This window comes from Hyla sarda, chromosome 6, assembly GCF_029499605.1.
Source record: "Hyla sarda isolate aHylSar1 chromosome 6, aHylSar1.hap1, whole genome shotgun sequence".
NCBI lineage: Eukaryota > Metazoa > Chordata > Amphibia > Anura > Hylidae > Hyla > Hyla sarda.
The window spans coordinates 220,377,075-220,391,695 of NC_079194.1; the positions used below are offsets into that span (position 1 = coordinate 220,377,075).

The 14,621-nt window shown below is 41.4% G+C and overlaps 1 protein-coding gene across 10 annotated transcripts in view; it reads right to left on the reverse strand.

Moving 5' to 3' along the window:
- Positions 1-1,402: 1,402 nt before the first annotated feature.
- The window catches only part of CELF1 (CUGBP Elav-like family member 1), a 48,476-nt gene continuing 35,257 nt past the window's right edge, over positions 1,403-14,621 (reverse strand). Inside the window, exons 3-15 of one of the 10 annotated variants that reach the window (XM_056526549.1) lie at positions 13,606-13,793; positions 13,357-13,439; positions 13,208-13,256; positions 12,663-12,797; positions 12,495-12,574; positions 12,110-12,271; positions 11,580-11,643; positions 11,214-11,342; positions 7,936-8,043; positions 7,299-7,484; positions 6,542-6,703; positions 6,232-6,398; positions 1,403-2,382 (exon numbers count right to left, since the gene is read on the reverse strand). In XM_056526549.1, the coding sequence (XP_056382524.1) occupies positions 6,271-6,398; positions 6,542-6,703; positions 7,299-7,484; positions 7,936-8,043; positions 11,214-11,342; positions 11,580-11,643; positions 12,110-12,271; positions 12,495-12,574; positions 12,663-12,797; positions 13,208-13,256; positions 13,357-13,439; positions 13,606-13,783 (1,464 nt within the window). In that variant the 5' untranslated portion in view covers positions 13,784-13,793 and the 3' untranslated portion in view covers positions 1,403-2,382; positions 6,232-6,270. Of the gene's footprint in view, positions 2,383-6,231; positions 6,399-6,541; positions 6,704-7,298; positions 7,485-7,935; positions 8,044-11,213; positions 11,343-11,552; positions 11,656-12,109; positions 12,272-12,494; positions 12,575-12,662; positions 12,798-13,207; positions 13,257-13,356; positions 13,440-13,605; positions 13,794-14,621 lie in introns of all 10 variants that reach the window. The other 9 variants (XM_056526546.1, XM_056526550.1, XM_056526547.1 and 6 more) reach the window with 9 other exon arrangements.

Here is a 14,621-nt window from a genome sequence, read left to right on the forward strand (position 1 = left end):
AAGAAAAGCCAGTTTGGCATTTGTTTGCTCTCGGTTATTGTGTCCATATTAAGAGCTTTTCCCGGTTGTGAGGAATAGAGAAGGAGTCACTCCCTTCTGAGAGGGCTCTGTCAGCCCTACATGGAGCTGTGTGTTTAGAATGTACTGGGTGATTCCTGCCTCGAAAGAACAAATAAAACATAAAAGACAGAGCTTCATGCAAAGCTCCGGGGTGTGCACCTTTACTTATGGAGCATGGGTTATACCCTGTGGACAGACAAAGCACCAAAGGGAACACTAGGAGGTTGTACAGATGACCTACCGTACTCCTGGTGAGTGGGCAAGGCTATCAGTCCCTGAATGCTTCATATATATTCTCTGGCTCACCATTAAGTGAAAACCATTATATGGGTACACAAAAGTGAAGGGGCAACGCATGGTCTTACTATTAAGCATTTCCACCAATATTCTAATGTCCTTGAAGGAGGTTGCCCAAAATTAAAAAAGTAAATGGGTCTTGCTCTTTTTCCAGCCCTCTGGTACTGCAATGTAGCCATATTCCCATATCCACGGGCAGCATGTGCAATTGTGGTGCAAGGGCTATTCTGCTCGTCTATTGGTTGTCACTGGTATTTCAGCATAGCCCTATTTACTTCTACACCAACACCAGCCACAGCCCATGAAAAGGGAATAAGGCTATGCTGCAGTACAAGAGACAGAAAGTAGCTAAGAGTGGCGCTGGTTCTGGACATATAACTGGCCATATTTTGCTAATTGAGCCATTGACTTCTGCTTTTATTTGTGCCTTAGTTATGCTTTTTGTTTCCCTTAGACAGTTATAGAAGCCCCAATATGGCTGCCATGGTAGGACACAGTGACTGATGGAATGAGAAACCTAACATGGGAAAACTAGATGAATCTAAGTGTGTGTGAAGTAGCTGAAGCAATGGTGGCCATATTGGTGGTCTACTATATTCTATAGGACAACTCAAGGACCACTTACTGGGAATTTTTGTGAAGAGTGGTAGCGCCAACAAATCAAAATCTGGTAGCCCAATGTGTTATAAGAGACCTAAAATAATATTTTTAAATCCTTGTATCCTACGGACTGGAGGATTTCAAGTTGGGTCTTTCCAGTGCTTGCTAGACAGGCAATCCTATGGTAGCCTTCAAAAACAGACTTAGAGCTAGCATTGCCCTGTATCGATGAACAACTATGTCACATTTATGGTGCCAACCACAAAATGGCACACTGTCTTGGACAGTGCGATTACCCTGCAAGTCAGAGGCAAGAAGCTGCAGTAAAGCCTGAACACACAGCTCACATACCTTGTACTGCACATATAACAAAAGTCAAAAGGAAAAAAACTAATTAAAAGGATGCGCCTAAACACATTTTTGTTTCTTTAAAAAAAAAAAAAAAAAAAAAAAAAAAAAAAAAAACACAAAACAACGTTCTACACCCCTGCTTTGCATTTTTTACCACTAAAACACAGAAATAAATCAACTCCGTGAGCCCCACAGGGGTGGGTTATTGAAATTGCTGAGCAGTGATGAAAAACAGACATAGGACAAGGCAGAAATATACATAGAATATACACACAATTTTTGGCACAATCCATTGAGTGAAGGATTTAAAAAAAAAAAAAAAACTGTCACATTCTGCTGAAGAAACGGCTTTGTAAAAATAAGTAAAATGGGGACATTTTATTGGTTGAGCTGAACCCAAGACCCGGGGAGCATTAGGGGTAAAAAAAAAAAAAAAAAGGGAGCAGGTACAGCACTGAAATTACATCATACTGATGGGACAGGGCGATACAAAAAAAAGCCACTTGCAGACAGCAAAAAGTGACCGTCTTTCAGATTCCAATATTTTTTAAGGTAACAAAAACGGGGAACATTTTTTTTTTTATTAAATAACCCCCCCCCCCCCTTTTTGCTCCAGTAGAGAGGAGATACAGATTTAATTTGGTTGGTAGAAACACAACAAATGGACAAATATTAAACGAAGTGTGCCAGCTAGGCCTGCTCAAAAGATTAGGTACAAAGTATTATCCGAAAAATTAAGTGGTTACTTTATGAATTTCTAGAAAAATAGATTCATATAATTTTTATTCTTTTTTTAATCAAATGCAAGATTTAAATATTGTGTCCCTCTTCGTAGTCTTTGTAGCAAAGCCGATTTGGCAACACAAAAGGAAACATACAGAGAAGAAAAAAAAAACAACATGGTAAAAAAATACAACACATTAGCATAAAAAAACAAAAAGGTCAAAAACACAAGTTCAGAGGTGAGAGTTCAAGCATCAAAGAAGCTGAAGAAACAAGGATTTGGACGATGTACTTGAACGCCACACCGACATGCTTTAGAGGCACAATGATGGACAAATGGCAGGAAGGGATCTAGAAAACAAAAACAAACCAGAGAAAAACAGGGAGAAGCACTGAGTTACACAACGCAATACATCAAATCACAAGAGACACAGCTAGACACTCAACGGCCTAGCTCAGTAGACATGCAGATGACCTCGAGAGGTCCTGAGTGTCTAGAAGGAAGGACGACAATGTCACACACACACACGCATGTACACAGAACTGTGAGAGGGTCTAGAAGGGACACAACACCCAACAGACAAAATTAGAGAGACTAGATTCACCATGCAAAAAAAAAAAAATATATATATATATGTATATATAAACAAGAAAATAAAAGGAACCCAGTAGAAAGAATCAGCCCAGCACCCCACATTGACACAATGGGACAGGAGCGGCAGTGTGGAGACCGACAGAACCCAAACCGCTCCATGTAAACTATGGGCTTGTGCGGTCACATTGACTAGCACCTCCAAGACAACTGTGACAGCTACACTTTGAATACAAGAACATTAAAGAAAAACTAACTGAGATGACCTTAAAGACAACAATTTCACTATTGCCCGACACCACTATTAAAAAGCGGAGGCTTTTTATTGTGCCACTCTTATCGCAAGTACAATGACTATCCCAAAGCTTTCCATAAAGCTAGGGATTATTTTTGCTTCTTTTTGGCAACACTTAATTTGTATATATATGTATATTAAAAATTAAAAATAAATCATTCAAGCGATCAGCATCTGAACTCTGGTTTTCAGTTTCCCCCATCACTTATGGTTGAATGGCAGAAATAAGGTATGGCACATAAAATTTACGTTTATTGAGTACGGAGCAGGAACTGTTCTCAGGAGGTGTGAGGTGAACATCAGGAGCATCAGAGATTGTGGACAGATCAAGTAGTCTCAAACCACACAATGAAACTTACATTTCCAATAGGTTTATATCTTGGCTGTGCAAACCATCAGTTTGCCATTCACTTTTATTGGTTTTAAAGCCATAATCCAATGTAACTATTTTTAATTTGGGTTTGGAGACAACTGCATTACACAGGTAATCTCATTGGGAGAAAAAACATATATACAGTGATCCCCCGACCTACAATGGCGCCAACATACAATGGCCTCTGTGAGGCAATCGCATGTTGAAGGCAGCATCAACATACGATGCTTTTGTATGTCGTGGCCATCGCATAAACGGCTATCCGGCAGCGCTGACTGCTTCAGCTGCCGCCAGACAGCCATTTAATGTGCCCCGGTGAGTGTCACTCACCTGCCCCCGCTGCTCCGGACAGTCCTCTTCATGCACCGCTGCATAGCTGTTGCTCACAGTAGTCATCACGACGCCACGCACGCCGTCATCCAATAGGAGCGGCGTGCGCAGCGAGGTGATAACGGCGCTGGAGAGCGACAATCCAGGGCAGGTGGGACACGTGAGAATAACTTTGTATATTATTATTGCACGGATCCCTCAACATACGATAAATTCAAGTAAGGATGGTTCATTAGGAATGAATTACCATCGTATGTTAAGGGATCACTGTATAGTTTTTTTTTTCACATTTGTTAGGACCTATTCATATCTCGTTTTTGCATGTTGTTCAATGTTTTCTGTTATTGACTTCTATATGACAAAATAAATTTAAAAAAAAAAAAAAACAATAAGACAACACACAGAATTTAAAGGAACCTGCATCATTTATGTGCCCTACTGCATCCGGTTTTAATGGTTAAGCAGTAGGTTCTGTACCCCAAAGCAGGGGGTACTGCAGCCTTAGCCCATATTCACTTCAATAGAAGTTGAGGCTGTGGTAATACGGCATTGCCGCTCCATAGTACAGACCTAACTGCTTTTGGTTCCGTTCCCAGTGTGATGTGAGCCCAAGCAGCTGATCAGCTGGGGTGCAGAGTGTTGTCACTCAACTGATAAACTATTAATGACCTATATCCCTGTGGCTAGGCCATGAATAGTTTTCTCCTGGAAAAAGGGAAAAAAAACTTTATCTCTTAGACATCCTTACCTTACATCAGATTACCTCAAAATTCGATTTTGACAAATATAGTGTCTTATGTAGACCATGGCCATTTCATTTATCACCAGCTAGGACTATAAGGAATAAACAAAACTGCCCCACTGAAATCCCCTTGTAATAAGTAATGAAAAAAGATAGGTATACCGCCAGGTTGAAAGTAAGTTCTGCCCGGCTTGTTAGCTCACACCCCATTTTTGACTACTTGTAGGTCACTTTTTATGGTTATCAGCTATAATTAAAAAGACTAAGTTAATTAATGTAGACAGGAGTCTTGAAAACCAGAGCAGAGACTGTGATGGTAAATAGTAAACTTTTTGAGCAAAAATAGTTCCAAAAAATACTGACAAAATCAGGAAGAGACCTGTTTTCACATTTATAACCTGGACCAATGCCTTGGCCAGGAAACCTTTATATGTCCCTCCGCAAACATCGTATGTGGTTTACTAAACACGATGTAGAATAATCTGTATAAAAAACACAAAATAAAGTTGCCATCTTCCGAATTCTACAAAATCTCTTCCCAGTGAAATAATTTAGGCAATAAATATTGCTCACTCATCCGAGCTGTATAAAACCTCTATAAAAATAGAAATAACATTCTAAACAGGCTTTGTTTTCCTTCAATTGTCTTTTTCAGTTTTGATTTTTTTTTTTTATACACTTGTATAAAAGTTTATATCAGGAGCCTGGAAGCCTCTATGTTTCACATTTTACCAAATCAAAAACTTTTGAAAACACTTTTTTTCTCTGAGTATACATTATTCAAGTTTTAGCAGTTCATCTTCGTCATGTAAGTCACGATACGTGTATGTAGGTATGCACTCAAGTACATACACACACAGGCACATGAAATACTCGCCTATTCTACTACACAACACCGGACGCCAGTCCATGAACTTCTGAGAGGAGCAGCCTGTTATGTTGCACATGCTATGCTCTGCTTGCCATTTGTGGTAAGAATACTTACCAGTAAACATTTATAACCTGGTAAACAGAAAGATTACCAGTCTCAAAAAAAATAAGAAAATTATTGTATTGCATTGTGGTAATAGCTGCTGGTACAAGTATCCTACAATTCTGCACTGCGGTCACAATAAAGAGATGGTGAATGGCTCCAGCTTATATGACAGATATGCAGCAAGTGTTCAGCCTGCAACAGAGGAGACCTGTTGCCTTAAACATGGTACATATCATTCAAAGTCCAACCCCAAAATGAGTCTCAATTGCAGGCAACCCTTTTAAATGGATGTTAGGGCAGCCCTATGGAAAAGAGACGCTTCATATGAAACAGGATAGTGACTGCAATAAACATTAAGAAAAATAAAAACCTAACTGGTCTGTATGTTGTACCGCAAAAAAAAAAAAAAAAAAAACATGCAAGATACTTTTCATATGAAAACTAGTTACACCCTGCAGCTTCAGTGATTGTGGGTAGTCTAGTCTCAAAGAAATGGCAAGTGGAGCAGTGAGCAGACAGATCTGAGGCTGTTCAGAAAACCAGTTGCTTGCTCTCTCCTTTCCAGGGGTTGTGGTGTTGGGACATTCACGCACATTTGTACAAACACAGCAAAATCCAAATAATAATAATAATAATAATAATAAAATCACTGATATGGCACCTAAACTCCAAAATAAAACACTTTGAACAAGTAGTACAAGCTGTTCTTCCATATGAAGCAAAAAATTCACAACAAAGTTGTACCCAGAGTCTTTAGGAGGGAAAGAGGCTTCTGGCTTTAAGCACACGTAGATGCTTTGGGGCTGCTGAAAAGACAGCATAGTCTGTGTTCTTACTAAGTGCTCTCTTCCAGTTACACATCCTGGTCTTGGCCTTTCCATCCCACACTTACCAGAACATCCTTCTCGCTCACTTCCCAGGGCAGTACAGTTCAGTAGGGTTTGCTGTCATTCTTGGAGCGTTTAAGTTGAACTTTCAGCCGTTTCATTCCGATCTGAAAGCCGTTCATGGACTGGATAGCAGCCTGAGCGGAAACTGGATTGTCATAGCTTACGAAACCTGCTCAAGATAAGTGGAAGAGAAGAGAGGAAATGGAGAGACGGAAGAAGAAAAAAAAAGAAATATAAAGAAAGAGTTAGAGTCGTGATTATATGTTTTGCATACATGATGACCAGGGGTTTAGGTGATAGTAATAGACTTACCAAAACATTTGCTGAGGTTCGTTTGTTTATCAATGAAAACTTTGGCAGACACAACATTTCCAAATGGCATGAACATCTGCAGGATGTCTTGGTCACCGAACTCTTGGGGCAAGTGGTATATAAAGAGGTTTGCTCCCTCTGGGCCTGTAAGCCAAAGATCCACTGGTTAGATGAGACAAAGCAGATGGGAGACAAAATTAAGTTTGGGATCACGGCATCAGTGGTGCAGCATACATTGTCACCTACAAAATCTCTTCCCAGTGAAATAATAGTCTGTACTAGCAAACGTCAGGATTACAAGACAAGAAAAAGCTAACACCTCCCCCCCCCCCCACCCCCCTTAACATTCTATAGCCAGAAAAGTTAAGAATGGCCTAGATATAGTTTACTATATTATTTTAAAAGACCTATATACTGACATACAATAGACCCCCCCCCCCCCCTACTCATAAAACAGGTCTGTCAGCAAGTGCGCCTCAGTTTTCAGAAGACATTTCAATCATAATTATTGACTGTTAGGGGCTTTCAATTACCAACCAAAACTCTATTCTAGCATTGTGTTAAGACTTCCCAACCCCTTACAACAGTGGTCTTCAAACTGTGGCCCTTCAGATGTTGCAAAACTACAATTCCCAGCATGCCCGGACAGCCGTTGGCTGTCCGGGCATGCTGGGAGTTGTAGTTTTGCAACATCTGGAGGGCCACAGTTTGAAGACCGCTGCCTTACAACAAAGGTCATCCCAGCAGTAACACGTACCTTCCTTTTGACTGCCTGCAGCTCCCAGGCCCTGCTGTGATAACAGGCTCTGGTTGTAGAGTGAGGGCAATGCCGCTGCTGCATATTGCTGGATTCCAGAGTAAGCTTGGCTCAGGGCTTCCATTGTGCTGCCAGTGCCATTTGAGAGTCCACTGCTGCCCAGACCACCATTTAATGCAGCCATACCTATTAAAAAGAAATTATCCAAAGTTATGCAAAATCAGCACCTGCTCAATGTTTCTTCACTTATGATTTCAACCTCGCATCATTTTTGGTGCACCCACAACATACCCATCATGTCTGAATATTGCCAAACGCTAGGCACCTTAAGCTGTCAGCTAGACACTAAGCTATTCCTATTAACCAAACACATGCACTTTGTTAAACACATATGTGTTCTGCATCCGGGAGGGAAGTTAAGTGGCTGAAAGACTCCTCTGTCCTCAGTGGAAAGCTGCCTCTGCCAAAGGATCGGACATGCTGCAATCCAACAGCTTGATCAGACTTTCCAGCAAGAGCATTTTAGGGTGGAAAGAAGGGACAACCAAATACACATCAGATAGTTGGTGGGTTCAGAGTTTTGAGGCCTATAACCATAGGTGTTGTGAAGTACAATTTATAGTTATGTGGAACATACCTGCTAAAGAACCAACATTTAGACCCGAGGCACCAGCTAAGGTCTGTAGAGCTCCGAGCGACGCCATGGGATTGATTGATGAACTGTTATTTGAACTTGGGGATGAACCTGAAAAATGTACAACAGTCAACAGTCTGAATAATGTACTATGATTATTTTAATTAAGACGTAAAAAATGGTTATGACCCCATCCGCCTTACCTAAATCAACAACAGGGACTTATCCCACCAAGCTATGTGCCAGATTGTTGTGGCAACTTTGTCAACAGATTTGGTATAAAATTTAAGAGGTTATGAAATATCCCTCTTTTAGCATCCGTTGTTCCTTCTAAACCACACTCCTATTCACTATCAGGGCTCATATGTATATTATGCTCTAGACTGTCAACCGGGCAGCCACCACAAGAGAATGCTTAACAAGAGTGTGTATGTTCATACCCTATTAACAAGTGTCCACAGACTGCTGAGTGTTCTCAGAGTTGGGCTCGGTAGATGCTGACAGTTGGCATTTTTTAGAGTGCAGGTCCTGTTACAGTTAAAGGGGTACGCCGGTGCAAAACATCTTATCCCCTATCAAAAGTATAGGGGATAAGAGGTTTGATCACGGGGAACCCCGCGATGACTGGCGCTGCACACCGGTGATTCGTACATGGAGCGAACTCCGCTCTGAGCCAGATGACTGGTGACTACAGCCGCCGCACCCCCTCCATTCAGGTCTATGGGAGGAGGCGTGCCGGCTACGTACTAGCCGTCACATCCCCCTCCCATAGAACAAATGGGCGTGGGATGATGTCTCGAACACAGGAACCCCACGCTCCCGTGTTCAGGATGCCGCTGCTGCGGCCCAGGTGATCACGGGGTCCCTAGCGGCGGGACTCCCATGATCTAACGTCTTATCCCGTCTTATACTTTTGATAGGGGATAAGATGTTTTGTATCGGAGTACCCCTTTAGTATCCCCCTATCCAAACCACGGGGGCTGCACCGAGATCGCGGGGGTCCCCAGCTATCATACATCTTATACCCTATCCTTTGGATAGGGGATAAGATGTATAAAGCCAGAATACCCCTTTAAAACTCAAAATTTATCTTTTCTATTGAAAATTCTCTATTGCTGTAGCAGCCATATCGATAATCTATATACTGACATAGCAAACAATAGGACTCGAGCGACATCTTATAAACTGTTCATAACTGTTCATATTTCTCTCTGGCTGGAGAAATGTTAATGCTCCATTGATTATCTATAGATTGAGGCACTACCTTGAGACCTGTATCTACTAGAAAGCAGGGCATCCTATGGGATCTGAGTTAACTATCCATTCATGGCTTTGACATTAAAACTGTATTAATAAATCTAAACATGAAAACGCACCCTGCAGCATAAATGCACATATATAAAGACTGCAGAGAACCCTAATAAGCCACTTATGTGGCAATCACACTTCAAGGGGTTCCAGGAAGCTGAGATAAAGGGAGTCCTTTCAATAGGGTGTTTAAACTCTAGCTGTCATTGTGCCGTGGGACACGTGAGACAAACATTGAAGAGCCAAAGAGGAAATCCTAAATAACCAGTGTCGCCTCCCACATAAGTTGTCGCAAGTACGAAAACACCAAATGTCTCCCCGTATCTCAGTTTCCAAGACCCAGTGATTGCAACAATACTGGTTTCCAAACTGTGTCTCCAGCTGTTGCTAAACTACAACTTGTTGTAGTTTAGCAACAGCTGGAGACACTGTTTGGAAAAAAATTATGTAGTAGGGGCTTCTAGGGATTTACCAGATTATAGGGGAGATTTATCAAAACCTGTGTAGAGCAAGAGAGGTGCAGTTGCCCATAGCAACCAGATTGCTTCTTTAAAAAAAATTAAAGAATCAATCTGTTTATGGGCAACTGGTCAATTTTTTCTCTGCACAGGCTTTGATAAATCTCCCCATTTGTCCACATTTTTTGTCCCCTTTACATTATACCCATCTCAGTCATAGTAGTATTAAGAGCTAACCAGTTGTCTTTTATTTCGATGTTGTAGGTGACACTGTGGCTGTGTGTATAACTCTCGAGCCTCTTCATTTTGATGTAGACAAATGTGATGTTTTATTACAATGAAATATGGACCCGACAGTAGGTTTTTAGGGTATTAAATGAGTACTCCGGTATAGGAAAATGTATCCCCTATCCCAAGGATAGGACATAAGTGTCAGATCATGGGGGGGGTCTGACTGCTGGGACACCCCGGCTCTCCTCCTGTATGGGGTGTGCATATCTATGGGAGAGAAGGAGCGCTGCACTCTGGTATCTCCAGCTCACCCATAGACCTGCATGAAGGGGGCATGTCAGCCACAGCTTTGTGCGGTGCAGAGTCAGGGTGGCGTGCGGGAGTTCGCAGGGGTCCCAGTGGTCAAAACCTCAGGCAAGGTAACTGAAATTTCACACAAGCTAGATTCTCCATTCAAGACATGTATTGGTAAACAGCAATGCAGGAAAATCTTCATTCTTTCACACACTCAACAGGTGCCCTTAAAGGGTAACTCTCATTAAAAAATGTTTTGCTATTGCACTCCTTATGGTAAATATAAAATATTTCTAATATACTTTGTTTAAAAAAAAAATAGTGAAGTCTTCTTTGCTTTATTTGTGCTTAAAAAAAGCTCAAGAGCACATTTTCCCCAATCTTATACACAGACTTTGGACCAGAGCCCAAACACAGGAAGTGCAGCCTGGAGTGCTGAGGGGGGGTGTGTGTCCAGCCTCATCCAATCATAGCTCCTCTCACACTTAACTGCTGTTGGCTGGACACATCCCCCTCAGCACTCCAGGCTGCACTTCCTGTGTTTGGACTTTGGTCCAAAGTCTGTTTATGAGATGGGAGAAAATGTGCTCTTGAGCTTTTTTAAGCACAAATAAAACATAGAAAACTTCATTTTCTTTTTAACAAAGTATATTAGAAATATTATTTTTTTACCATAAGGAGTGAAATAGCAAAAATGAGTTTTAATGAGAGTGCCAAATTAAGGTGTACTCTCATATTGAAAACAATGGCTTCTCAATACCTTCCGTGCAAGTAATATGCAGTAACATTGTTTATTCTGTATATATCTATACACAGTTTGGGTCTAAGATTTCCTATTTACCATACAGTCTCAATTCAGTCTCTCAAGAGCAGACCTGGATTATATAGCCTTTTCTGCCAGAGACTGAATGAATACCTGCCCTGGAAGGGAAACATCAGAAGCTTGTCCTAAAATGGACAGACAGTTCGCAGAAAACATGTGCAGCTCACCAGAACTGGTCAAGACGCTGAGGGGACTGCTGGATGAAGTGAGTGCCGAGCCTGCACTTGATGGGTTCTGTGTAACGCTGGCAGCTGCAGCTAAAGCTGCCAAGTTCTGTATCTGCATGGCATTGAGTCCTGTAACACGCAACACAGGCATGAGAACGCCACATGTGCATAAGCAAATATGCTCACGTCTAGTTTTTATTGAAAGGTTTTTATTCTTTTTTTTTAAGAAAAGGAGACGGCACATGTTAATTGTGACTGACAATAAATAAAATGCTGACATTAGCACACAATTTTAAAAGCCATGTAAAATAAATAAAAATGTAAAGAAAAAGCACACACCTGATGTCCTCCCCATGGAGTACTCACCTCCCATGGGATGGAGGCCACTTAGGGAGTTGAGGTTGCCGGAAGAGGCTGTCTGTTGGAGGAGCTGCAAATAAAGCTAGACATTACACCAAAACAAAACAAGAAGGAGAGTGAGGGCTTGTTCCGGTCTGGGGAGAAAATGTTTCACACCACAGATATCCACAGAGTGAACAACGGGAGGCTGGAGTGAGTGGGAAGGGCCAGGTGAGTTAGAACACCACCATCACAAAATAAAAAATTATTTCCACTGCAAAAAGGTTAGGCAATGACAAGCCACCACACACTAAGAACTGGCGATTCCAGCACAAGAGTGAGCTGAACATATAGAAATGCAACATGAGAATAAGTTTACTTAACTGTATTTAAAAAAAAAAAAAAAACGTCTAATTTAGAGTTTAATTCTAGATGCTCAGCACAAACCAAGGCAGAAGAATCGGGGCAGTCCTCACTTCACTAAAAAGAAGGTGGTTCTCTCTACCACTGAGGTTTTACAAGCCAAAGTGGTAAAGATCAAACCCTCTGACACTTACTGCTAAGTATTGTGGTGCCAGACTGTTCAGTCCTGCGAGGTTCCCCCACACAGAGGCAGCATTAATCTGCTGCATTTGTTGCTGAAGTTGTTGTGCCATTCGTTTCTGTTCTTTGTCTTTCTGGGTGTCTGCAAACTTGACAACGATTGGAGAGGAACAACCCTGTAACATAAAAGGGTCAATGTGAAACAATGAAGCATGCCATCACACAAATCCAAGCCAGAGAGACTTAGTCATATGCTTACCACCAGGTAAGAGCACTTTGTTGCTGAATGTCAAGTTAAGTTTAAAGATGAAAGCTTGAAATCAAGTGCACCTCTCAAATCATCTTTTCCACAGAAGGGGCAGTTATATGTAACCACAACAGAAGCTTGTCAAAACTCACCTCCATGGTTTGTGCTTGATGCATGGCTTTGATTGCATTCTGTGCCATAGATCTAGTTGTAAATGTAATGAATGCACAACCTGCAATACCCAAAAGTAAACAGGCATCACTATAAGTACAGAAGAATCCAAGTAAGCAAAATGTGCATTGCAAGTGCATTACAGATACCTCTGCTCAATCCATCAGGTCCTCGAAGAATTCTGCATTCCTCTATCTGCCCAAACTGAGAGAACATGACCCGAATATCATTTTCATTACATTTCTTGGACACCATGCCAATAAACAACTTTCTGTCTTCAACAGCTGGGGAAAAAAAAGAATAATAATTAAAATCTATATGAACACAGAGGCATGCAACAACTTCATCTGTGACATATCCATCACAAAGAGTCGTGATTCAATTACACAAACAGGTAATGTGTATCCTACAACTAGATCAATGTTTTATTAACTGTAGCAAAGACTTGACCTAAGCTGTGGGAAACTATTTACATATGAAATGGCTCTATTAGAATCACAAACTATCACTACTTCCAGCTAATGCCACACAGAAAGGTATTGAACAACTGCAACAGACCACGAGTAATAGGCTTGTAACAGCGTACAGTCTGCTTCACACAGGAAGGAAGAGCAACTAAAGTGTGGATGACACGTTAATAGCCAGGAAAGTGTGAAAAGCCCAGGCACGTCTTTCTCAGAACTAGGTGACATACCATTATTCTTCTCACTGTCAGCTGGCTTCATCTGTATCGGATGATGCATCTGGACACAAGCAAGAGGACGTAAGAACAATGTAATGCAATAGTGGCAATATCACAAATGGCAAAAAATCTATTACTGTAATTGATTCCAGTATACTCACTCCAGGAAGAATCTTCATATTGTGCAAAGCATTTTGTGCTTCTAATGCAGCCTTACGTGTATAGAAAGTAATAAAACAGCATCCTTGGGGACAAAACAAAGAGAATTCAGTAAGAAACGTGACAAACAGGTCTTACATAGGCCTTCATTAGCACGTAAATTAGCTAGACAGAAAACCAGCTCAATGATTAAACACATTAAAAGTTCTATGGTCCGCGACAATCTCGTCATTTATGGAAATGAGGTTCACCTTTACTCTGTGGAGGATTCTGGCTTCTGTCTCGCAGGACATTAATTTCATACACTGCACCATACTGTTCAAATAGTTCCCTCAACTCTTTCTCAGACCAGCTGCGAGGAACCTGTCCCACAAACATCTTGATAGAATCTGGATCCGGATGGTCTGGGTGATCCATGGTGCCGTTCATCTTCTTTGATCTAACAATAAAAAAAAAAAACAATGAATGAAGTATTTCTTAAAAGGAGCATAGTCAGCAGACAAGAAAAGAAAACAAAAACAAAACACACTTTACATAAGTAAAAAGTACACTTAAGAGTTAAAAGCTCCAAATCAGGAGTTAATCCAGTGTTATGTACAGAACGAATACAGCACACACAAGAATGTGAATATCAGCACAATCCAAAAGAAATAAAAATGGCTGGCTTCTGCAGATTAGACTTAATCAGAGCACCAACCACTCACAACATGAGCCCAGAGACAGGTGGAGGTGAGATTTAGCGGGTTTAAAGGTGATCTCACACAAAATCATTGACAAAAATAGTGAGCAGATTTCACAAAGGCACAAGAGGGGGGGGGGGGGAATGTAAAAGCAGCGATACCTCTCAAATCTACGGAATGAGACGGCTCAAAAACACTTACACAGGACTGGAATTCAGAGAGCAATGATCCACCATCATCTCGGGCAGGAAATCAAGTTTAAATGAAGCCATGGTCTGTCTAATAAGCCCCCCTGGAATAAACACAAGCAGACAGAGCTCAACTCCGCCCAGACAAGCTCAGAGAACAGATGAAGACACTACAAAGAACAGGAGGAACATAGCACAGTATATCCCAGAGAACAGACACTACGAGGGAGAGACGAGGTGAACCCAGCATTGGACAAGACAGACAGAATGGACCGGGAGAGGCACAGGGGGTGCAATAAAAAGTTTGTGTTCAATTTGAAAGGGGATGCTACCATGTGAAGGGAGGCTCAGCTCGGGGTACAATGAAAATGCTGATGCACAGAGCTTGTTTTGTGTGTT